The 23224-nt window shown below is 52.8% G+C and overlaps 14 protein-coding genes across 14 annotated transcripts; 6 read left to right on the top strand and 8 right to left on the bottom strand.

The window, feature by feature from the left end:
* Nucleotides 1-7: 7 nt before the first annotated feature.
* On the top strand, nucleotides 8-1663 carry CLAFUR5_07792 (Heterokaryon incompatibility protein 6, OR allele; the record flags this gene model as incomplete). Its single annotated transcript, XM_047906940.1, has 1 exon — nucleotides 8-1663. One exon carries the CDS (start codon nucleotides 8-10, stop codon nucleotides 1661-1663), a length of 1656 nt encoding a protein of 551 aa, XP_047759329.1.
* Nucleotides 1664-1795: 132 nt separating this feature from the next.
* CLAFUR5_07793 (Soluble epoxide hydrolase) lies at nucleotides 1796-2940 on the bottom strand (the record flags this gene model as incomplete). The annotated part of the gene is made up of 2 exons (XM_047906941.1): nucleotides 1796-1957; nucleotides 2014-2940. The coding sequence occupies 2 exons, from the start codon at nucleotides 2938-2940 to the stop codon at nucleotides 1796-1798; spliced, it is 1089 nt and encodes a 362-aa protein (XP_047759327.1).
* A 417-nt stretch (nucleotides 2941-3357) lies between these two features.
* Nucleotides 3358-4313, bottom strand: CLAFUR5_07794 (CDP-diacylglycerol--inositol 3-phosphatidyltransferase; the record flags this gene model as incomplete). Its single annotated transcript, XM_047906942.1, has 3 exons — nucleotides 3358-3696; nucleotides 3747-4120; nucleotides 4175-4313. The coding sequence occupies 3 exons, from the start codon at nucleotides 4311-4313 to the stop codon at nucleotides 3358-3360; spliced, it is 852 nt and encodes a 283-aa protein (XP_047759372.1).
* Nucleotides 4314-4947: 634 nt separating this feature from the next.
* CLAFUR5_07795 (uncharacterized protein) lies at nucleotides 4948-5422 on the top strand (the record flags this gene model as incomplete). Its single annotated transcript, XM_047906943.1, has 2 exons — nucleotides 4948-4991; nucleotides 5047-5422. 2 exons carry the CDS (start codon nucleotides 4948-4950, stop codon nucleotides 5420-5422), a joined length of 420 nt encoding a protein of 139 aa, XP_047759136.1.
* Nucleotides 5423-5546: 124 nt separating this feature from the next.
* Nucleotides 5547-6070, bottom strand: CLAFUR5_07796 (uncharacterized protein; the record flags this gene model as incomplete). The annotated part of the gene is made up of 2 exons (XM_047906944.1): nucleotides 5547-5835; nucleotides 5886-6070. The coding sequence occupies 2 exons, from the start codon at nucleotides 6068-6070 to the stop codon at nucleotides 5547-5549; spliced, it is 474 nt and encodes a 157-aa protein (XP_047759144.1).
* A 1615-nt stretch (nucleotides 6071-7685) lies between these two features.
* CLAFUR5_07797 (uncharacterized protein) lies at nucleotides 7686-8864 on the bottom strand (the record flags this gene model as incomplete). The annotated part of the gene is made up of 1 exon (XM_047906945.1): nucleotides 7686-8864. One exon carries the CDS (start codon nucleotides 8862-8864, stop codon nucleotides 7686-7688), a length of 1179 nt encoding a protein of 392 aa, XP_047759354.1.
* Nucleotides 8865-9503: 639 nt separating this feature from the next.
* On the top strand, nucleotides 9504-11283 carry CLAFUR5_07798 (Notoamide biosynthesis cluster protein; the record flags this gene model as incomplete). Its single annotated transcript, XM_047906946.1, has 5 exons — nucleotides 9504-9596; nucleotides 9647-9968; nucleotides 10133-10782; nucleotides 10840-10971; nucleotides 11020-11283. 5 exons carry the CDS (start codon nucleotides 9504-9506, stop codon nucleotides 11281-11283), a joined length of 1461 nt encoding a protein of 486 aa, XP_047759747.1.
* A 214-nt stretch (nucleotides 11284-11497) lies between these two features.
* Nucleotides 11498-12991, top strand: CLAFUR5_07799 (uncharacterized protein; the record flags this gene model as incomplete). Its single annotated transcript, XM_047906947.1, has 1 exon — nucleotides 11498-12991. The coding sequence occupies one exon, from the start codon at nucleotides 11498-11500 to the stop codon at nucleotides 12989-12991; it is 1494 nt and encodes a 497-aa protein (XP_047759746.1).
* Nucleotides 12992-13748: 757 nt separating this feature from the next.
* On the bottom strand, nucleotides 13749-14164 carry CLAFUR5_07800 (uncharacterized protein; the record flags this gene model as incomplete). The annotated part of the gene is made up of 4 exons (XM_047906948.1): nucleotides 13749-13865; nucleotides 13918-13954; nucleotides 14025-14101; nucleotides 14156-14164. The coding sequence occupies 4 exons, from the start codon at nucleotides 14162-14164 to the stop codon at nucleotides 13749-13751; spliced, it is 240 nt and encodes a 79-aa protein (XP_047759663.1).
* Nucleotides 14165-14770: 606 nt separating this feature from the next.
* CLAFUR5_07801 (Choline transport protein) lies at nucleotides 14771-16399 on the top strand (the record flags this gene model as incomplete). The annotated part of the gene is made up of 1 exon (XM_047906949.1): nucleotides 14771-16399. One exon carries the CDS (start codon nucleotides 14771-14773, stop codon nucleotides 16397-16399), a length of 1629 nt encoding a protein of 542 aa, XP_047759991.1.
* A 270-nt stretch (nucleotides 16400-16669) lies between these two features.
* CLAFUR5_07802 (Trans-enoyl reductase ACTTS2) lies at nucleotides 16670-17921 on the top strand (the record flags this gene model as incomplete). The annotated part of the gene is made up of 2 exons (XM_047906950.1): nucleotides 16670-17221; nucleotides 17322-17921. The coding sequence occupies 2 exons, from the start codon at nucleotides 16670-16672 to the stop codon at nucleotides 17919-17921; spliced, it is 1152 nt and encodes a 383-aa protein (XP_047759662.1).
* Nucleotides 17922-18107: 186 nt separating this feature from the next.
* CLAFUR5_07803 (uncharacterized protein) lies at nucleotides 18108-19070 on the bottom strand (the record flags this gene model as incomplete). Its single annotated transcript, XM_047906951.1, has 1 exon — nucleotides 18108-19070. One exon carries the CDS (start codon nucleotides 19068-19070, stop codon nucleotides 18108-18110), a length of 963 nt encoding a protein of 320 aa, XP_047759990.1.
* A 227-nt stretch (nucleotides 19071-19297) lies between these two features.
* On the bottom strand, nucleotides 19298-20455 carry CLAFUR5_07804 (uncharacterized protein; the record flags this gene model as incomplete). The annotated part of the gene is made up of 2 exons (XM_047906952.1): nucleotides 19298-19595; nucleotides 19692-20455. The coding sequence occupies 2 exons, from the start codon at nucleotides 20453-20455 to the stop codon at nucleotides 19298-19300; spliced, it is 1062 nt and encodes a 353-aa protein (XP_047759995.1).
* Nucleotides 20456-22806: 2351 nt separating this feature from the next.
* On the bottom strand, nucleotides 22807-23169 carry CLAFUR5_07805 (uncharacterized protein; the record flags this gene model as incomplete). Its single annotated transcript, XM_047906953.1, has 1 exon — nucleotides 22807-23169. One exon carries the CDS (start codon nucleotides 23167-23169, stop codon nucleotides 22807-22809), a length of 363 nt encoding a protein of 120 aa, XP_047759994.1.
* Between the last annotated feature and the right edge of the window lie 55 nt (nucleotides 23170-23224).

Below are 23224 nucleotides of genomic sequence, written 5' to 3' on the forward strand. Positions count from 1 at the left end.
CCTCAAAATGGGCACTTATCAGTACACTCCGCTTCCTGAAGGAAAGCACATACGTGTCTTGACCATCCTCCCAAATGCCGCCAAACGGCCGCGCATTGACTGCACGATCGAGACGGTAACCTTGGATGCGTCGTCCAATTACACAGCGCTCTCATATACTTGGGGCATGAATGAAGACGGCGATGCCAGCTTATGCGAAGAGCTCTACATATCCAATCAACGCCTGCCAATTACACGAAACCTCTATCAGGGACTGCTGCGCATCCGGGAGAAGACAACGCCTGTGCGCATGTGGATCGATGCTGTTTGTATCAATCAGCAAGACATACCGGAACGCAACGCCCAAGTCCGATTCATGCCTTCCATATTCAGCGAAGCAGCAGCAGTTGTGGTTTGGTTGGGCGAAGGCACAACGGAGCAAGACGATGAGGACGCCGCATCTCTGTTCGATGTCATGGCCGGTGCAGAATGGGACCTGTCGCTGTTCTGTGATGACGACGCAAGCCAAGTTCTATCCGGCCAGACCAGGAGCCCCATTCGTGGAAACTTTGACATAGAAGATCGACTATCCTCCTTAGATCGCTGCTCAACCGGAATCATAGTCGCCATGCGCGCTCTCGCTGGATCGCTCAACTGGTGCGCCGGAAGATCTGACATGTTGTTTTCAACACTGGTACCGAGGGACTTGACAATGTGGCAGCATTGGATGAGCCTCTCGAAAATCATCGCAGCCCTGTGGGAGCTGTACCATGCGAGGCCAGGTGCTGTTGTAATGAGATGGGGTCACTGTATCTTGGATCTTCAACACTTCCGAGACGCTTCCGCGACTTGGTACTCATTCGCAGGAGTATCCAGACGCTATGCATCAAGACCCAATGAGTCAGACCGTTCTTCTGGCGAGGACCTACTGCACCAAATTCAAACGGATATGTTGCATCGCAATATGTTCAACTTTCCTGACTGTGTCACGGTGCCAGCTTTAGGCCAAAAGCAACGACTGCCAGAGTCACTGCTGATACACCTGCTCCGGATATACAGTCACTTGCGTTGTCTGGATGATCGCGACAAACTCTTTGCTCTTGTTAGCCTGGTTCCTTCGGCAGAAGTCGAGCTGCCAGTGGATTATAGCCTCAATTTTACACAAGTGTGCATAAAGTTTACAATATGGCTGCTCCGCAAAGGTCATCTCGCGATCGTACTCCATCAATTGGGCTTAACGACTCTGGATTCTGAATTACCGCCATTGAACGCTCCTTCCTGGACATTCAACCTCCGTAAGAGAATCTACACGACGGCGGAGTCCGACAACATTCCTGTTCATAGGGTAGACGAAGCAGGACTGTTGTGTTCCATGATCTTTGCTGGCACGATCACGAACATTGACCTCGCGCGCAATACCTATGGCGGGGAGTTGGAGGTCGTGGATTCCAGTGGAACTTTACACACAGTAGATCGGATATTGTGGGACTCTAAGCTGAAGTTGCAGTCAGATGACTGCTTATTCGTTCCCGTGGACGCGGCAGGCTCGGGCACGCAGTACGGTATCTTCATGCGCCGTGCCTTGCAACACGACCGATACAGAATAGTCGATGTCGCCATGCTACGTGCGAGCGATTTGAGCATGCTTGATCTCGGCCATCCGGAACCAGTCATGATCGATTGAAGGGCATCTCAGAACGCTACTCATCCTGCCCATCCCGGTCACTTTCGAAAGTGTCCACCATGAGCTTTACTTTGACTCCAAGACTGGATTTGGGCGTGGCGCTGGACGTTTGAGGCACATCATGCGGTGCGCTCACACTGTACCATTGGTGCCAGGAGTCAGCGTGGCTCCCTCGAAGTTGCCGAATATGGTGATCGTATCTTCCAGCCACGACAAGTCCACGCTTGGAACAGTGGACGCATTGCCAAGAAACCACAACACCCTGTTCGCAGTCCAGACCGGGTTCTCCTCGCCCTACAAAAGTCCTGGTCAGAGCACATCTCAACATATATCGCAACACGAAGACTCACCATCCAATGCCCAGCCTTGGGGATCACATCAGTCTCCAACCCCTCCACATACGGACCTTCCCACGCCTCCCTTATCACAGCCCCAAAACTCGCCTCCCCACCCATCGCCAGCGTCGGCATCTGCAACTTCCCTTTGGCCTCCACCGTCCTCGCCCAATACCCTACCTCCCAGAACGCCGCACCAAAGTACTGCAACCCAGCCCTCAAGAATCCGGGCTTCGAAATCGCTCTGGTATAAGTCTCAAGCAGATCGTTGCTAATCGCGGCATTACCACTGTACGACCCATGGTAAAGGTACCACGTCAACATCTCCTTCTCCCGACCCTGGATGAAGTACGCAGCGGCATCCGGAACAGCGAAGAAAGCAAGTTGCCAGTCGCGATAGAGCTGGTTCGAGGTCGCGCAGGTCGTGTAATACCCACCTCCTGGAAGTGCATACTCGATCAATACCAACTTCTCCACAACTTTAGAATGTTCAAAGGCCAACGCCGTAGCGACTCCAGCTCCTTTGTCATGGGCGACGACGTATGCACTGGATATATTCAGGAAGTTCAAGATGGCGAGGTGATCTTCTGCTGCGGCTGGTGCAGTGTAGTCATCGCTGATGGCGAGGGCGGACTCGCCGCTTCCGCGGTTATCGGGAGCAATTACAGTGTACTGTTCGGCAAGGATGGGACCGATGGTTGCCCAGGTTGGACTGTGCTGGGGGAAGCCATGGATGAGGAGAAGGGGAGGTTTGCCGGAGGGCGAGTAGCGAAAGTAGATGGAGGTATCTTGGAGTTGGATTCGGGCGTGGGACCAGGTATCGAAGGGAACGAGGGCGAGCGCCTGGCAGACGACGGTGCTCAACAGGACCAAAAGTGAAGTGTAGGACGCCATGTCTACTGCCTTTTCCCGATAGTTGACTTGAACAGCGGGCCTGCACATCTTATGACTGCAGCCAAGCAACCAAGTCCGAAGCTGTATGACGTTCCTCTGATCGAATCCTCGAGCTACGGCGTGGTCTTGATGCAGGAGTATCGCTCATCAATGCCAGCTATGGCATCGATGGCATGCCAAGCATACTCTTGCATGCTCGGGAACAGCGCTAGCCTGTGAGGTTGCTGAATCGGAGCTCGCAAGCGTCGTAGCTCTCTGTACACAGTCTGCAGAACCTCGTTACACAACAGAAGAAAGCTGCATGCATGGCCAAGGTTACCAAATTCCTTGTTCAGCAGCATCTAGCCGTCGTACCCGTGACAGCCGATACCAGAAGTCCGAAGGAGGATCCGAGAAACGCGAAGTGTGATCCGCAACAGATCTATCCCAACGAGGGCAGACGATACAATGCATGGTGTGGGCTTTTCACCTGGTCTTTGCAATCTCCACCGCTTTACGCTGTCGACGATCTCCTTCCGCCAACCACTGACTCGCCTTCACTAGTTGCAGTACATTGATGCACTGCTTGAAGACCATGATTGGTGCACTTCCCAGAGTCAGGATCCAAGGCACAGTGTCATTGATCTTGTTCGCTCTTGCAATCTCCATTGCAGCTGCTGAGAATGGCGAAGCAGGTAAGCTTGCTGGCTTGGGTGGTCCGTTGCTCGAAAGCAAATAGAACGTCGTGGTAGACGAGGAGAAACACAATAGGTATAGACCTATGAAGAAGAGCTCGTTCCCGGCGCAGCAGGTGAAGAGGACCCACTGAATGAAATGTCAACCCATGTGGTTCTAGGAGTTAAGGAAAGACTTACCTTCTTGTAGTAAAAGTTCATAATCCGACTCCTACTAGTCGAGACACTCTTATGACTCTGACCCTCACCACCCATCGCCAACGTAGCATACATATGCATATAGTGGCTCGCAAAGTCCAAGCTAATCAAGCCTTGATAGATGGGTGCATAGGCCGGTTGCGCGATCGCCAAGAAGACCAGAAGACAAGACGTCGTGCAGCGGTCCGTTACCATGTCCAGCACAGCACCAAAGCGTGTCGACTGATTGAAGATGCGTGCTGCATATCCATCGAGCGCATCTAGAAGGCAGCTCACAGAGTATAAGATGCTGCAACGCCGTGGGTGCAGTGGCATGTAGTAGAGGGACCAAACAGCGAGAATGACGCGGATGTAACCTGTAAGTGAGCATCAGTGCCGCTGGGAGCATGTGACAGATCCGCTATACTTACCGATCATGTTTGGCCAGAAGAGGAAGATGTTTTCACGGCTTTGAGGGTCGAGGTCGGTTCGGCGGACTGCATCTTGTTGTCCAGTCTCAGTCACGCCATCGACGGGACGGTCAGCCACTACCTGACTTCTGTTCGACATGATGCTCAATTTCTGCAGTCAGCAAGTTGGCGTAGAGACGAAGACGCGAAGACGCAGACAGACGCGTCTGTACCTGAGCAGGGACCCCGATCCTTCGCCGGGCGAAAGTTTAAGATGCCATTTTCCAACCATGCATTGGCCTTGTCCTGCAACGCAAAGAGCATGTGGCAACCACACTTGCCGACTTACTGGTATACGAATGGGGTTTGACAGCACAGTCGTCACACCGGGCTTGCTCATGCCCCGAGGATGCAGCCTATCGTCTCGTTGATGGCTCTTGCAGGCAGCTCCTCCCATGTTCGGTCACTGATCGGCGTGGTTGCACGACATCAGAATAGCATACTGCATCGAATCCTCAATGTGTTTAGACTGGTTGCAACAAAAGCTGACCCGGCATCGTTCAAATGCGGAACTTGAGGTATGGCAGACTGAAGGCCGAGCATGGCGAATCTATTGCCTAAGAGGGCAAGAGGGGTCGACGGTGGTAGCACTTGGCTGAGCAGACGTCGTACATCCGGAGGTATAAAGTGTTGCTGCTTCGTGAGCGTCAAGTCACTTCTCCATCGGTCCAGGTCAAGCTCATCAGATAGCCAGAAACACAACACCAAGCAACTCCCTGCCCTCGAGATCGACAATGTCTTCATCTGCCAAGCCAACCTATGGCGGCTACAACAAGAAGTGAGCGCCGCTCTGCTCATCGATGTACTACAATAGCTGACCTACCAGCCACCAGTGCCCCACTCCCAGGTCTCGAGATCCTGTACAAGCACAAGCTCCAGAACACACCGGGCAAGAGCATCCTCGGACTGAGAGTCGACTTCCCACCCGGAGGCGACACACCACCACATAGTCACCATGGCGCTTCAGTCTCGGTCGTGGTCCTCGCGGGAAAGGTGTTCAACAAGATGAATGACGAGCCGATTGAGATCTTCGAGACGAATGGCAGCTTCTATGAGTCTCCGACTTGTAAGCACAAGGTCAGTGCCAATGTGTCGGACTCGGAGCCGGCGACGATCTTGGCGACTATGATCATGGAGACGGAGAAGCTGGAGAAGTTGTTGGAGAATGGGCCGTTTGGGTTGGTAGATGTGGAGGAGGAGTATCGTTAGATGTGACTGGGCTGAATAGCTGGTTTGGAGCGAACAGTCGAGCTGTTGAATGGCGATCGCATGCCTGCGGTGTACGACAGGAAATGAAGATACTATAGTCAGCTTCTCTGAAGTATTTATTGACTTAGCCATCCTCTCCATCCATAACACCCTCCTCACCCATACGACCCATGAACTCAACCTCTCGCTTACTGATCAACCACTTGCCAGAAGCACCAGGCAGGCCATCTTTGTCGTCGGTAAGGACAAGCGTATCATTGTACTTGCCCCAAGCAGTCACCTGCTGACCCTTCCACTTTCCCTGACCAAAATGTATGCCAGTAAAGTACGTCGTAGCCTTAGCATTCTTGCCATCTTCAGCAATCTCAATCGTCTGCGTCGTCAAAGCATGCTGAGACGTAATCGGTGCCAATCTTCACATCTCATCAGCACATCATTCAAACACTCCGTTCAGACTCCAAACCTCTTCTGAATAGCATTGGCGACATTCTGCACGCCTCTGATCTGTCCGCCGAAAGGATACTTCGCATCGACATCTTCGACGAAGACTTGACGCAGCAGCTGAAAATCTTTCGTGTCCAAAGCAATGCAATATGTTGCGATGGTGTTGCGGATGGCAAAGTAGTCAATGGAGTTTGCTTGAGACATGGCTGATGAGGTGAGGTTGGAGTCTTTGGGATATGCTCGCAAACCTGCTCAACCATATGCGAATGCCATCGGCTCCACTTTCGCCGAAGCGTGAGACGGTCTCCGTCACGCAGAAGGCATTCGCGGTTTGGTGTATTGTTATCTCACTTGGTGCAGAGTCGAGGCACTCTGGTGATGGTCAGTGTCGAAGCAGCAGAGATACCCCGTGTTATCTCGAGTTGATGGTTAGAACTAGATGCATGATTGTCAAGCAGAACGGCCCGAGTACTAGACTCATTTAGAAGGGAGAGTAGTCGATGTTACAACGTCTCTCTCCGCAATGCTGCTATCCTTGAGGCTGTCTCACTCTTGCTCGACATGCACACGCGGCTCATAGTCCGTGTGCTCTTCACATGCCGACGATTCTGGATGTTGTCGTTGCACAAAGAGAAGTTGCCATCTACTGGGAAATTCCTTGGTCGGGCTGACGCGGAATTGCTCCGCACTTGGTGGGCAATTGCGTGAAATTCCTCCACTTTCACATCCGGCACGACTGATCATGCTGCAGACTTGAACGAGCCAGCGGCCATCGTAATCGGCAGCGGTGATGTATACGAAGTATGGAAGAGCCGCAAAGAAAAGCTTTGAGCATCTTCCGTGTTCATTCTCGGCATACCATATGCTTGAGCCCGGCGTGAGCATACATATTATAAATAGCCTTCACGGCTTCACATCGTTCTGCAACGAATAGCAGAGGCCTGATGGTCTAGTGGTAGTCAGTCGGACCGCCCTATAAGCTGTAGCTGCGATATCTGACTTCCAGCAGTGATTGTCGCTTCGGGATTTGCCCCAGCAATGCTGTATTGCTCGTTTGTGACAGGCGTAAGCTAATCTCTATCCAACTTCTTACACTCTACTTACGGTTCGTTAGCCCGGGTTCGAATCCCGGTCAGGCCCATCCTTTTTGCTGTTCTGCATCGAACGGTCTACTTTTTATACCAACTCTGTCGATACCGCGGACGGCAGAGTGGCATCAATATCATATGCCGCGATACTATAGGGATTGGCATGCCACGCGCTAACGACTTCCAAGTCTTGATTTGAATACTGCAAATGCCCCATCTGCAAGAGATCTGTCCATGGGGACAGGCCTTTCGTTTTAATGTTGTACTCTAGGGTCGTTGACGGACAGGTTGGGATGTTCTGGATGGGTCGTTGAATCGCTACGTATACCAAGGCCGCCCCACGGGTGGATTTCTTTTGTTTGGTCACAGCCTTCGACTACGAATGCACCATCATAAGCTGACATTTGGGAGGAAAGGGAGGTATAGTTGCCATAGGAAGCCTTCACAAACTAAGTCGGGGCACACGGGCGGTACAAGCTTGAGTTCATTCCAGCAGAGTGCAGGTGAGGTCGCGGAGGGCAGTGTTCTTGTAGCCTTGTGACACTCACGACAGAGGTGTCGAACCTGTGAAAGTACCGAGAAAGGCGGGATCCCGTCATAGTGCAAGTTAAGGCGGCAAGTTGGCCGCATCCATCAAACATACTATCTACCATACAGATCCGTGTCAGCCATACTCAGCATGTCTTATATCCCATCGCATTCCCACCATTACCTCGTAGCCTCGACGCCGCTCACGTCCCACTGTAAACAATCTCCAAAGTCGGCTTCTCACACCTTGTGCAAGTCTCCCGCTGTTGATAGCGTTTGTCGTTCTTGCTCAGCATGGGCAACGCCGGACTGCTGAATGACGTCTCATTCCGCTTCTTGACCAGACTCATAGCCACATGCATCAGATCCTTGTCGAGCTCAGACTGTACCATACCGACCACATCCAGTTCCTCGCAGAGGCAGAGCTGATCAGCCTGGGCCGCTTTCTTCTTCTTACCCTTCTCTAACACCACTTTGATCGTCGCCTTCCCATCTCGGACCTTCCTCAGCTCGAACACGATCGACAATGGATCAAGGCTTCGCTTCGGAAAAGCATGGAATTTGATGTCCACGTGGCTCATGAAGTTTGCGATGTCAGTTGGCGGGCTCCACTTTTGCATCATGATCGGATTCGTGATGCTGTAGTCCTCGAACAGCTTGCAGGCATTCTTCTCGAAGATGAATTGATTTGCACCGTAGAAGATCGACAGGACTTCCCTTCGTACCTGATGGCTGACACCAGCGACCGCGGGCTTCTGCGGAAACTTGCGGATTACTCTGCCACGAAGTTTGCTCAGTCTTCTGCACGGTTGAATCTGCCGCAGCTGAGCTTCGATTGGGCCATCACGCACAGCGAGAAGACTCCATATCGAGTTCCTGATCTCCGCCGGCAGACCAAGAAGATGGAGAGGAGGGTTTCTCGAAGCGACTGAACGCATGACTGAGGGCAAGTCGGTCTGTTGCTTCATCTTCTTGGTTGACGGTACCTTCTTAGGTCGTATGATCTGCCGTGAATCATCATGCCGCGAGTGCTTTCTGACCGAAGATGGCCTCGGTTTCATCGGCTTCTGCAAGCGCTTGTGGAGCGAATGAAGGCCGTATTTGAGCCCAGGCCAGGTCCGGCTGGTGGTGGGCGGCTCGAAGTCAAAGTGGAATGGCAATTTGTCATCCAACTTTGTCTCGCCAGATCTCAGCATCAACTGCTTCATGCCTGTTCGTGATATGGTGGGGTCAGTAAGAGCTTCGAGCTGGTCAACGGCCGAGTCCATCATGCGGTCCAGCTGTTGCTGCTGGGCTCGCTCGTGATCGGCTATCGACATGACCTCCATATCCCCAAGGTCGTCTCTGCGATATTTGTGGAGCTTCCTAGGAGTGACGACCATGTGCGGACAGCTGTTCTACGGTGCTGCTGACATGGTGAGAAAAGCGAGGTCAAATCTTAGTCGTGGGAGACGTGCTGTCTGTCCAGAGTCGATGGCGAAGTTTGTGTGTCTTGCACCGACATCAAGGTGTTTGTAGTGCGGAAAAGGAATGAGGTGACGGTGTGAAGGCAGTCACTCTCATGACCCCTTGTCCAAGCTCGGCGGATACATCCGAACCGCGACAAGGATCCAATTAGCGCCGACCAGACTTCATCTCACTCCCGAAGACTTGCTTCATCAACATCTCATCGAGGTCCATGCTATTACGACAGCAGCCATCATATCCATCAATAGCATCAAGCCTCAAGCCTCAAGCACCCCAGAGCGACAGTACGAGATGATGTGGCACTGGGCGGCTCAAGGGCCGAGGCCACTAGGACACTGGATGTGCTCATCACGATGTCAAGGAGTAACAACAGTAGCAGTATATCAAAGCGATATCGTAATGGCATCAAAGAAACGTCGTGAGCAGTCTGGCTGGAAGCCATTGGATCTGCAGCCAAGAGCTGCATCTAGCTGCAAGCCAAATTCCCGCTTCCTCTTCAGCCGCAGACCAACACCTGTCCTTCTTCATCATGATATTTCACAGACAGTGCAACAATGCTAAGTGCCTTTAGCGATGCTCGGCATAGGCACCCCGAGACTGCTCGAGAGAGCTTCTTTGCCTACGTTGAGGCTGCCACTTTCAAGAAGGTAACCTCAACCCGTGATATCGACAAGAGACTGAGCACTCATCTGCACAGCTCGATGGCTCCCTCGAATATCGTTATTCCGCGAAGCATCTTGCCCCAAACGACCTGGTAGACTGGGCCTGGAGAAAGAATCAATTCGCAGTATCTGCATCTCCACACCAAGATGGTAGCCTTGAAAGCGAACTCAGGATCCTCTTCGCCCAGCCACGTTCCAGTTTCCGCGCCAACATACCTGAGCAGCTGTTGACTGCTAATGTGTTGGGTGCACTCAACCTTCCGCCCTGCACGTTTGCATCTTTCCGAATGGCGCCCGGCACTTACTCGGCTCACACCGAGCCCGTTGGCAGCGCTTTCGATGACTGTCAGAGACTCGGTACGTCGATCTAGCACCATTTTGGGAGAACGCCTAATGAGTCCGGACTCTTCGTCAAGTTCTGAGGTTGCGTCAGCTTCTGATGTTCGACCGAGGCTGGGCTCCTTCCGTGGGCTTCCAAGGTGGCACCACAGTCTACACAACTTGGTCCTGACTTGTTCCAGGCCTGGTATTCCGATCGCCACAGAAGTGGGAATTCTCTATTGGAGGTCTTGCAGTCTCGCACAACTTCGCCACTCGAACGACGACGGCTCTCAACGTTGGCTTCGCCTTTGGCATCGATCAGTACAAAGCCAATGACACAAAAGCACCGGAGCCGTTATGGAACCTAGTCCGGCAAATGAGGCAGGCTCAGGAATCACTATCTCACCCTCTTCTGCTGCCCTCACTGTTCCTGTCGCGGCACATCCTGCGTGTGAGCGCTTACATCAAAGAACACATATCGGAGCGTGTTGTCCAGCTGGAGTCAGCTATCGGCGTTACCAAAGCAGGTCGATCGTTCATGCGAGGTGGAGCCAATGTGCCGAGCTTGTTCGTGGATGACCAAATGCATCGCAATAATGCTAAAAGACTGACTGCCGACATCAACGATTTGACAACTTGGATTATGTTTACTCGACGTTCGCCAGAATGGGACATAGAATGCATCGACTTTCTACTTCGGCTGCTTGGTAAGAGTCGCAAGCTGCGAGAGTGCCATGGCATAGCGCCGCAGCCATTCTACGAAGCACTGGATTATATGCGAAACTATGCTCAAGGGTGCCTTGAATCGTGTCAGACCTCCAAAGCCAGGATGGATTTACAGCTAAACATTGTGGGTATCTCTTAGTTGGCGCCGAGGATGAAGCGCAGGACACTGACCTTCAATAAGCTCTATACATCGGTCGCTCAAGACGATGGACAGACGAGTGCAAGACTCGCAGCAGCCGCAGGCAGAGACAGCACATCTATGAAGATCATCGCCTTGATCACAGCTGCGTACTTACCTGGGACATTCATAGCAGTAAGTTTGCGGCAGTCCCGCATGCAAGAACATCGCTCATCCTCGCAGACACTTTTTAGCATCAGCATGTTTGACTGGGGAGCTGGAAATACTGGCTCAGTCTCGAGGTCCTTCTGGATCTACTGGGTAGTCACCATCCCACTGACAATCGTCACACTCCTCGGATGGGGACTGTGGTGGCAGTTTGAGAAGAAAAGGTTTGTACAAGAGGTCCAAGAAGCATCACAGCAGCCGTCACGCCACCGAGGTCTTCCAGAAGCTCTGGAAGAGCTGAAGTCACACGGTCTGGGTCGATCAGCAAAGTCAGAGTAATGCGAGAGATGTCATGTACGATCCTCTGAGACTCGTTGCAAATACCACGTTTCATCTTATCGATATGTGCTCCAGGCAGCCATGCAAGGATGCCTCAGGTATGGAGCCGCCCTCTTGTTCTACTAACATATAGAACCAGGCAAGCTCGCCCTTTGTTGCTGCTCCTTCTACTTTCTCTTGTCTATCTTTGCCGCAGACCGGACTGCTGCCCAACATGGTCGCCACTACCGCCTCCTCATCATGCCTCGAAGGCTGCCCGAATGAGATCACCGAGAGTATAGTAATGACTCTGGAGCTCAAGGACATCTGCAGCCTCCGCTGCGCAAGCCGACTGATGAAGGAAAAGACAACTCAAGACCGCTTCAAGTCTTTCTTCCGGACTGAGAGTGTTCGTTTGAATGAGCAGTCACTCTTGTCCTTCGCGGCCAACACACGACCCGGGATGCTTGGTTGCCTGGTAGAAGAGCTGGATCTCGTCGGACTAGTGTACAACCCCGTGCAACTCGAGAATATCTTGACGACCAAAACCAGGACCGTCACTAAACGGAATGGTCCGATGACCATGTCCACGGAGGAGCGATGCGGAGCCGATGAGCTGGTGAAAGTGCAGAAAGACCTCGACACCCTGAACGAGGCGAAGCATAGCGCTGAGCAGCTTCATAACGATGGCAGAGATGTGGAACTTCTCGCTCAGACCTTCGAGAACTTGAAGGCGAACGGGTGGAGTCCTCTGAGGAAGTTGAGGACGCTTATCAAAGTATTCCGAGACGACGCAGTAACCGAGATCGATCCGCTTGAAGGCGGTAGTTACAAGCTGATCTGGCAGAAGGCGGCAGAAACGCTACGAACGACTCTTTCTGCGCTCTCGAATAGTGGTCTGGCTGTCGACGAGCTCGATGCCTTCAGTGAAGTACACCGGTGCGCCGTGGCTGCCAACGAGCTTTCCCCTATCGACACCACCAACGAGTCCCTGAATTCCGTTCTGGGAAAGATGACCACCTTCTCCATCGGCATCTCAAACCGAGACATTCCCAAAACCGAAGAACAAATCCTCGAATTCGAACGACCCGTCTTCCCATCCTTCCGCACCTACAAAGCGCAAACACCCCGAGACCCTACCATCATGAAAGCAGAAGCCGACGACGAGGACAACTTCACCGGCCTCTCAAACCTCCTAGCCCTCTCCCCCAACCTCGAAACCCTAGACCTCCACTTCTACAACCTCGACTCCCCACCCGTCGAAACCCACAACCCCAAACTCTTCACCCGCATCCTCGAAACCACTACCTTCTCCACCTTGACAGCGCTCCGTCTCCGCGGGTTCCACCTCCATTCCCAGGACCTCCTAAGATCCATCACCCGCTCCCCCCTCCGCAAACTCCGCCTCGAAAACCTCCACCTAATCACCGGCACATGGCGCTCCCTCTTCGCCTTCATCGCAGAGGGTCCGCAGGGCTACGACTGGATCCTCGTCGACGATCTGTTCGAAGGATCACGATTGCTATACTTCAGCAGCGAGGGGGACGGGAAGCCGAAGTTCCCATCACTGTGCGGGACGAAGGGAACGAATGGGGTTTTGCGACGAGGGGAGGATGCGAAGAGACGGGTTGAATTTCATTTTGCTGCGGAGAGGCCGTTTGGGAGTCCGCAGGTGTATCATTGGCATGTGAGGAGACAGATTGAGTATGGGCCGCCGGATGGGCTTTGAGAGGGTTTGATGTGGTTCTGGAATGGGATGATGTCGTGCTGTCGATTGCTAAGCGATCGCTAGTGTAGAGGGGCGCCATGCATATCTCTCGTGCTCTGTATTGCATTGACTTTCCGAATTTATGGTGGAATGATTCCAATGCCGCGCGTTGCTTGAGGGGCCAACCGTGGGCCTTTTCTCTCGCCTATCTCAAAATCACCGCATTCCCCACGCGTGATCGGTAGCCACGGCTGCTTAACAGCTTAAGCTCGGCACTTTCATGCATGTCTGTATCAGGATACGATGGACCTACATATATCATCGGCGACTTTTTGCTGGTTATTCTGTTGCCTGGAAATTCAAATTCGTACACGGCATTTGCTTTTCAGTTGGACATCGAACCTGTGTCGACTCGGCCATGATCAATGCCATTACACGATGCACATGATTCTTATTCATCTCCGACCAGTTCTGCGATTAGCTTGGCGTCTTTTCTTGCTTCGATTTCCTGTATCAAAGAATCAATATCATCACTCTGCAGATCATGCATATATACTCAACTTACATGGATCAGAGGCTGTGCTGTTCAGTGAGCTGCAACAAGCATGCACTTGTACTGCAATTCCCGCATGATTCTGCTGCGGCACTCCTGTATACTTTCAGGTGAGTCGAGCTTAACACGCTCAAGGCCCATGAGCCGGAAGCTACGGATTATGTACACGACCATTAGGTCCGGGTGGTTGTCGAATGCTACAAGAGCATGCCGGAGTGAGGATTGTCAGCCATAGATACTGGCCATGACCGAGCCTACTGAAGAGCCGATGGCGAATGCGACGGCACCAACTGGACCGATGCGTACGTTGGCTGCGAAGGCTGTCGCGACGCCGCTCAACCCCTAAGGAGTTTATCAGTATGTATGCGGTTCGGTTGAGAGGGACTCAACGTACTGCACAAGAGTCACTGAAAGTCATTGCACGGAACATACTACGACATGGGTAAGACAATGTAATACTTACATCTTCGCATATCGTAGCAGCAGCAATGCCGCACAGACTACAGCCCCTTGCCGTTAGGTGTTGTCCAGCCGCCTACTGTCCGCAGCAGCTGGCCGATCAGACTGGGACTCTCTACCTAATCATGTTGTCAGCATTCGATTGACACAGGCCAAAATTTCGTGCTACTAACATCAGACATGGTGCTGCGCGTCAGTAATCGATTGATTGATATTGATTGTGACAAGGTAATAAAAGGAAGGGGGAGGTCTTGACATGAAGTCCACCGGCCAATTCCTCGGCAGAAGAGTCAGCCCAGTCGACGAGGTACAGGTGGTTTCACAGTTCGAAGACGATTCTCGCCATTCCATCAACAACATCTTCCTGTCATCCAAAGCCGCCCGCAGTCGAGACATGAAGCAAGCAGCCACACTCCCCTTTAGTACCTCACTAGCTTCCGGCGATGGCCCTCCCCGTCTCGCCCTGCAGCTCGCCTCATGCGCCCAAGTCTCGACCTTCCCGTTCTGAAATTGTTCCACCACCGATAGGCCACGAGGCGGCATACCCACCCTATCAACATCTGCGTCTCTCGCCCACGGCCTGCACCTTTATCTTCAGCTCTGACTTGGCATGTCAACTAATGCATTAGCTTAGTGTCCCCATCTTTCGGATCGGCATGGCAACGCACTCGTGAGGATTGCTTGCAGGAAATGGTAGGAGGTATGTACGTCTAGACTCTTTCCTGTAATCTCACCTCTCTTCTTGGACAGCTGTACTCCTCTGCACCACCGACATCATCTTTCACACCATGGAGCTGGAAAAGGATGAGAAGGCGCAACCTCACATTGACGAACGCAGTCCTGGAAACAGCAGTCTGGACATCAACGGACTGGTCAATGCATCTGGCCATGTCCAGGAGATTGACCGCAGCTGGGGTATCTGGTCAATCTGCTCGCTCGCCTTGATTAGCGACAATGCTTGGGCTGCTGGAGCTGGTTCAATCGTGCTCGCGCTCTACAACGGCGGCGGTCCGGGTGTGATGCATGGACTCATCGTGGCGACATTCTTCTACTGCTTCATTGGCACCAGTCTAGCAGAACTTTCCTCAGCAATCCCGAGCAGCGCGAATGTATACCACTGGGCATCTGTAACTCCAGGACCAAAGTATGGCCGCGTTTGTTCGTGGTTCGCAGGCTGGTGGAATTGCATCGCCTGGATTTTTGGTTGTGCGTCCAATTCGCTGTTCGCAGCGAATGCTGTGGTGGCGATGTGGAGTGTTTATCATCCAGCCTACGTGCCGCAGAGATGGCATATTTTCATGTGCTACCTTGAAATCATCTGGATCGACAACGCGATAGTGTGCTTTGGGCAGAAGAGGATAGCACAGTTCGCCAATGTGTCTGGCGTTGCTTGTCTCACATTGTTTGTGGTTTGCACGTTGACTGTTGCAATCATGCCTAGTCAGACTGGGTACGGCTATGCCAGCAACTCGTTTGTTTGGGGCGACTTCCAGAACTTGACGGGCTGGTCAAGCAATGGCCTGGTCTTTGCCATGGGAATGCTGAATGGTGCTTACACTGTGGGAACAACCGACGCAGCATGCCACCTGTGCGAAGAGATCCCAAAGCCGCGAGTCAACATTCCCAAGGGCATTGCTGCGCAATTGCTTGCCGCCTTCAGTACTGCTTTTATATTTTACACTGCGGTGCTATACGGTGTAACATCGTTGGACGACGTCTTTGCAAGCAATATTACGTCCCTCCCGTTGGCAGCCATGTTCCAGCAAGCAACACGATCCAACGCAGGCACGATGGCGCTCCTGGTACTCTACTTCTTCGACATTCTTATCACGATCCCCGGTGCATGGGTTACTGCTGGCAGAATGCTATGGGTTCTCGGACGAGACAATGCTACGCCCTTCCCAAACTTCGTAGGGGAGGTTTCAACACGCTGGCGGAACCCGTTCAATGCACAGATCATCTGCTGTTGCGCCGCCACTGTGCTCGGTCTGATCTACATCGGCTCAGCCACAGCCTTCAACGCCTTTGTCGCGTGCTTCTCGCTCTTCACAACGATCTCGTACGCCACTGCCATTCTGCCGCATCTGCTGACAGGCAGGAAGTACGTCAAGCCAGGACCATTCTACATGAAGGGCGCACTCGGCTACGTTGTGATGGGAATCGCATGTGCTTACATCATTGTGTTCAATGTCATTTACATGTTCCCTTACACAAACCCGGTGACAGATCCGCAGCTGATGAATTGGACGAGCGTCATGTTCGCAGGTATCACGTCTTTGCTGGTTATTGGGTATTTCTGGAAGAGGAGCAGAGGATATGTTGGGCCTCGAGTCGTTATGGATGCGAAGGATAATGTCATGGAAGGAGTGATAGGTCTGGATAAGGAGATCCAAGCAAGAGCGAGGCAAGCGAGGTAGCATTGGAAATCCAGTTACACAACAGCATGCGCGATATCTAGCTGTCTTCGCACAGTCGCACACACTCACCCCTGTCCACACATGCGTGGATTACTAAGCGCAACATGCGCCCTTTCCACGGCAAGGTACAGCAAGCACACACCGAACGACCTACATCTACTCCAGACCTCATCCGGAATGCGAAGGGCAAACTGACACGAGAACATATACCAGCACATCAAGCCGCTCCATCGTTGTTCTCGGGCCGCATCAAAAGCTTTCAAGAAGATAATGTCTCAACCCGACCTGCAGCCAATCCCACCAACCATGCAGGCCCTCATACTCGATGCGAAGAACCACACAGCAAACGTCCACATCATCGCAACGCCTCACCCCGGCCCTACCGAGATCCTGATCAAAGTCCACGCGATAGCCCTCAATCCCGTCGATGCGCTCTACGTCGCTCACCCACTCGGCCAATCCGGTCGAACAGTCGGCTCAGACTTCAGCGGCACCATCGTGTCGCTTGGAAGCGAGGTTCCAGCCGTGGACATCAGCGTCGGTCAGAAAGTTGCCGGCTTTCTCCAAGGGGCCTGCAGCATCAATGAGCGGCCTGGGGCGTTTGCGGAGTATGTGGTCGTGCCGTGGGACCTGGTGTGGAAGATTGGGGCCATGCCCTTCGAGGAAGCGGCGGGTGTGAGTCTTTGTGCGTTGACGGCTGCGCAGATGTTGAGGCGGCTTGGGGTGAGGATGCCGTTTGAGATGGCGGAGCAGGCCGCTGAGATTGGATCTGTCTTCATTAATGGGGCTACTACTTCAGTCGGGTCGTTTGCGGCTCAGTTGGTACGTACAAGGCCTCCGTGTGCTCGATAAGTGACGGCTGTGTCCCTCTTCCTGCCTTAGCTCATCAACTGTAGCAGTGCTAACGGATTACGATTCATAGGCAAAGCAAGCAATACCACAGGTGAAGCTATTCGGAACAGCATCAGAGAAGCATTTCCCCATGCTGGGGGACTCATCTTACCACTATACCAAAGTCGTCAGCTACAAAGACCCAACCTCATGGCGCACCGCTACTCCCCACAGCAATGGCGTGTCCATAGCACTAGACTGCATCTCAGAAGGCGAAACAGTGCACAACACAGCCAAAGTCCTCTCCCGGCCAGCAAAAGACATGCACCAAATCGCCGTCGTACGCTCCCGACAAGGCGGCGCCTGGAACACTCCCCTCGAACAACTAGGCACCGAGCCAAGCTACGGCGCAGTATGGGAAGGTCTCGGGGAGGATGTCGAGTATATGGGCATGACGTTGCCGGCGAATGCTGCCTCTCGCGCCTTTACGGTGGCGTTTTATCGCTGGCTTTCTGAGGGCCAGAAGCTTGTGCCGATCCAGGCGAGGTTCATGCCAGGGGGACTTGGGGAGGTAGTTGGGGATGGGTTTGTGCTGATGGGGACTGGGACTATGATGGATAGGAATGTGGTGAGGGAGGAGGAGTATATGAGGCCTGTTAGTGCTGAGAAGTTGGTGTATTGCATTGTTTGATATAGACAATCAAAGACACCGAATTATCCGCCATCATCAAAAGACTCGGTCTCGACGTGTTTGGTCCTCCCGAATTGCACTGCTCGCCCGCCACAAATGAGTACTGACATTTCGACTCGGATTTTCACCCGGATTTCCGCCCCTCGCCCTCCATGCAGTAGCCTGATGGTTGGGCATGTGCTGCGATCATGGTCTGTGGAAGACAAGCTTCGATGCCCTGTGATAAGCCAGTACGCTGTTCACCAAGTCCTCCGAGCCTATAGTTGTGCCTACACCTTGACCGCGGAACATAGCTCTGAACTTGGGTAGGCTGATACCCTCAGGAGGCACAGAGCTCAGCAACTCTTCGGCAGTAGGCAGTGTCGTAGTCCGCTTCCACAGTTCGAGGTTGGTCGTCAGCATGGCGATGATGTCTTCCCCTTTGACCTCTTTGCGATTCCTTGTCTCGCTGGTGTGCTGCATGATAGCGTCATCAAGGTACGCAGGGCCGCCGTAACAGTAGCCGAGACCACGGTTCGTATCGAGGTGGGCGCTGATATGAAGGTCATCGGCGACACGAACGTCTTGGAGTAGCTCAACATGTCGAAGGTGCGTCACATGCTCGCGGACCACGACCTTTGCCCAAGTCTTGATGTGCTGCACTGTCGACTCGATACCTGGACCTTCTTCAGGACTGCGTGGTATCACGAAGCGGAATACTGCTTGCTCGAAGTAGATGGAAAGTGTCTCCCTGCGTATCTTGGAGCTGGTATGTAACAGAGCCGGAAGACCAGACTTGGCATGGCGTTGAGAGCCGTGTGCGACGGATGAATGTGGCAAAGCGAGCTCGTAGATGTGGTTTCTGAGTTCTGCCGGAAGGTCTAGGAACCTGAAGGGTTGGGCTCGACGTTTCAGAATCTTCAGCAAAGGTCCAGTGGGTACGCTCCAAATAGCGGGTGTCCGAAGTCTGGTCAAAACTGACTCGCTCACACTGGCTCTGATGATGATGTTCCGCCTACTTGCAGCATCGTAGTTGTGAGGATTTTGAGTAAGATGGTCCAAGTCGAGGTCTTGTTGCTGAAGGAGCCCGCGGAGTCTTTCTTTCCAGGCCTCGAAGTCGCTGCCCTCGTACAGTAGCCCAAGCATCGTGGTAGCGCCTGGTCGAGACATGATGTCGACGGTCGTGGGATCTCCGTTCTAGGGGTGTGCGCGGCGTGATCGGAGGTGAGACACGATCGCGATGGGCAAAGTGTGAGGGTGGTGATGTTGAAGCGTTTGTCTGAAGGGTTGCGGCCGCTTTTGTGCAGCAGAGATTGCGGCCCGCTGTGGACCGTTCACTGGCAAACATGTGACTTCGGCTCGAAAGGGAAAGGAGATTGAGGCAAAGATTCTGGCTTTCACCTTCGACCATTCACTGTAGCGACCTGCTGCTCCCTGGCCAATAGAAAGTACCCATACAGTTCCAGCAGAAATCTCTCTTCATATCCGAACGCCAGAACATCGGCACGCTGAGCACGATCGAGCTCCAGACCAAGATCATGCATAAGGCCGATGGTCTTGCTGTCATCGCTTATATTAACACCCGAGCTGGGCTCACAGCAGTCGATCGAGGCTGCAGAATCAAGCACGAGAGCTTCACGAATCTCCATGATCTCACTCAGACGCTGCCGTACATCTAAGCTCTCGACTTCATACCTGTGCTGGAATGACAAGCGATCATAGCCTAGACGATACCGCCAGAAGCAATTAGAGAAGATCGAGCCCAGAATGCATGGAGTGAGTACGACGTACCCCGGCCACATCGTCGAACTGATTTCAGACCCAATGCCGGAAGCCAAAATCGACACACCATTCACAATGGCATAAATCTTGTGCCTTCTCGAATGGCTCTTCAAAGCAATCATCATTTTCACCCCGATCTCTCGGCCTGCTCTTTTCACAGCTCCCTCGCATGCATGCGCTCTCTTCCACATGAAGATACACCAGACCGTGTTGATCACAGCATACAATGCCACAAAAGAGTTGCCAAGGTATCCAGACATGATGTTGCTCCCTAGGAAGACACTCGGTATGTCTCCTCGAATCGCCATCAAGCACCCCGTCCCCACAAGAATCCCAGCTATTGCCATGAATGCATTGAGCATCATGCGATCTATCACTTCCCAGCCAAGCTCCCTTGTGTTCACTCCCATCCACGCTTGTTCGAGTACTGTAGGTGTCCTCTTCTCTTGCATCTGCTTCAAGCCCCTCCTCTCAGTCCGTAGAAATGTTATGTTCCTCCACGCCAGCACCATGTCCCAGAACGCGAACGACGTGCTCAAGATCGCGATACTCCCTCCTATGCCCATGAGTACCTTTGCATATAGAGGTGTAGGAACCTGGTTCCAGACATTGGCAGGAAAGTCAAGGGCATTGGCCAGATCGAGGTATGCTACTGCTGCGAGCAGGGAATTCCGGTATTTGGATGGTACTGTCGTGTACTCCTTCGCCGCTTCTACATCGTTGCTCTTGGAGCTGCGCGAAGTCTGCTTCTCGATATCCGGATCAGGCGGCATCGTGGCTGATGTGCTTCATAGAGCTTCTAGTGGGCTGCTGTCATCCATAGCATGCTGTAGGGTGCTCGGGTGTACGTCGCTTGGGAATGTGAGAGAATAGCATCATGTTGAAGACTACACGTCGGCAGGTGACGACCCAGACCTTCGTATACAGAGGTCGTCCGCTGAACGAAGTTCTTTGTAAGTTCAATGACAGTCAAAGGTGATGTACATTGATTGGTTGCAAGTACGACGAGCCTGGTCTAACCCAAGTAGGAAGGATCCAGGATTATTTGTGGAGTTGGGAACTGAAGCAAGAGTATTGCATATTCCTTACTCATACACCACACATACTGCAACGATATCGAGTCGCATATCTGGCGCCACTCGCCACGACTCACGTCTCCAACATCACATCTCCGTGCTCATACTGCTCTTCTACCCTTTAACCGCTTCCCCCTTCTTGTCATACTTCTTCCACACCCCCAAATCCTGCACAGTCCCCACATCCTCCGTCAAGCGCTCCCCAATCTCGCGTGGAAAAGCGTATCAATCGGCCACTCCGTCGCAATGCCCTCAACAGCAGCCTGCACAGAAGTCTTCAAATCATGAAGATCCACCTCGACTTTCACCTCAACGTCCAGGGCCACAGACCGCGCCACATACCTCGGACAGCTGGTGCAAAGCTGGAGCACTGGGATACACTTCATGCTACGGTTGCGCAAGCGTTTGGTGAGCTTCAGCATGACGATGATGGTTTGGTGGGTGTCCGTGCTGAGACACCGCCACTGGATTTGAGGATTTAGGTGGCATGTGTATGGCACATCGTGTCGAATGGTGAGCTGGCGTAGTGCCTGTGCGCTTGGTAGACCGATTTTGTTAGGAAGCTACCGTAGTTTTCGTCAATGCGTCCGCATCGTATGCGAAAGCTCCCATAAGTGTCAAGCTGAAGGTGTTGCCCGAGTAGAAGACACCGAGACACTGCGCGCGGATCTGTCTGCATGTCTTGGTAAGGGCTAAGATGTTGTCGCCGATTTTCTGGTGGAGAAATTTGAGACCTTCCTCTGCGGGCTACGCGCCAAAATGTCGATGGTCTTGTCTTGACACAGCACAAGCTCGTAGACGTAGATGCGCAGCTCTGGCGGCAACTTTCGGAAGGGGGAGTTGTTCATGGTCTTTGGCGATTCTTTGTGTATTCTCAGCTGTGATGTTGCGCGCGGAGTTGACTGTGCGAGACGTGCTCGAGATGACGTGAGCGACTTCCAGCTTCAGGCAGAACTTCGACATTTCGACGTTGCCAAGCCTGCACATGTGAAAGATGCTTGCAGAATGAACTCCCGGGAACACAGTCATCATCTCCTGCTCCGCATGGGCTCGATTGCCACTCATACCACTTGCTGAAACTTTCCATCCCCCATCACCCGATCCGCCACCACAACCGGCGGCGGCAACTCCACATCCCCAAAACTACTCTCACTCGGCCCAGTCACCCCATCATAAACCAACCACCTCGGACTCCTCTCCTCAAACCTCCACCTCTTTGAAATCCGCCTCGGCAAAAACCCCGGCAACTGCTGCCTCATCTGCTCCAACTCATGCTGTCGCTCTGGAGCAACTTTCGTGCGTCGGAACCGGGACCATGACGAGAAGAGGTTACCCATGTGTATCGTGCAATGCTGTCAGAGGCAGAACGTGTTGTAGAGCGTCGATGATGCATATATGGGGCACCAGGGATGCTTGGGGAGCAGTGTCCTAAGCTGTGTGATCGGATGCGGCGTACAGAGAGGGGGAAGCTTGCTCGTGCTACCTTGCCACGTCGTTGAGGCTGGGGTCGGGGTGGGTGTGGCATCATCGTGAACTCCGTATTTTCGGTTTCGAGGGTTCGTGGTGCCAAGGCATATGACCATTGTTCTACATGCCACCAGACCAGAGGTGATCCGTTAACGAAAGTCGGCTGCTGATGGGCCGATGGTTTATCACAGCGACATGATACTGTACAGCGAGGAAACACGCTAGAGTCAGACCAATAAGCTCCATGTCGCTCACAAGCTCTCAAGTTCACCATGCTATTGACATCCATGCCAGCCGTGACAGCATCGAATGTAGCGAGTAGAGGTACACGAGGAGACTATACGAATATCACCGATGACTGTACTTGTCCATCAGTCTACGCATGGTGTAAAGAGCAGGTCGTTTGCTATGCGCCAATCAATCACAGATCTTCGATTGAGGCTATTGAGAGCCCCCGATTCTTTCTACGCAACAGACTACTGTCTATCTCCGTGAAGAAGAGAGACCTCAATGCACCTTGACAATGCAATCGCGCCTCATCACCATCCTAGCCTCAACAACCCCTCCACAATCCAACCCCCTCACAAAACCCTCGCAGCATAACCAGGATGCCGGGCATACGACTTCCTCACCTGCCTCATCTTCTCTTCGTCAGCAGCAGCTGCCTGTTCTTTCTTCTCAAGCCTCTTATAAACCTCCGACTCCCTCAGGACCTCTTCATAATGTCTCTCATCTGGTACCTGCTGGCAATCCTTTTCCGTTGTGGCCACGGTGGCGCAGACGGTGTGGAGGTCGTCATTGGATCTAGCGGTGGAGGGGAAGCAGCCCATGATTTTTATTTTCTGTGGTATGAGATGGAGGGGAGGGGGCGTTGGTGCGAGGAACATTAGGCGATCTAGTCCCAGAGTGTCTTGCTTCACGAATGTCTCGGCTGGAGCAAGCATTTCATCTATAATCTCTCAGCCAATCTTCCATCATGGCAAACAGACCTGCAGGCAT

This window comes from Fulvia fulva, chromosome 3, assembly GCF_020509005.1.
Source record: "Fulvia fulva chromosome 3, complete sequence".
In the NCBI taxonomy this organism is placed as follows: Eukaryota; Fungi; Ascomycota; class Dothideomycetes; order Mycosphaerellales; family Mycosphaerellaceae; genus Fulvia; species Fulvia fulva.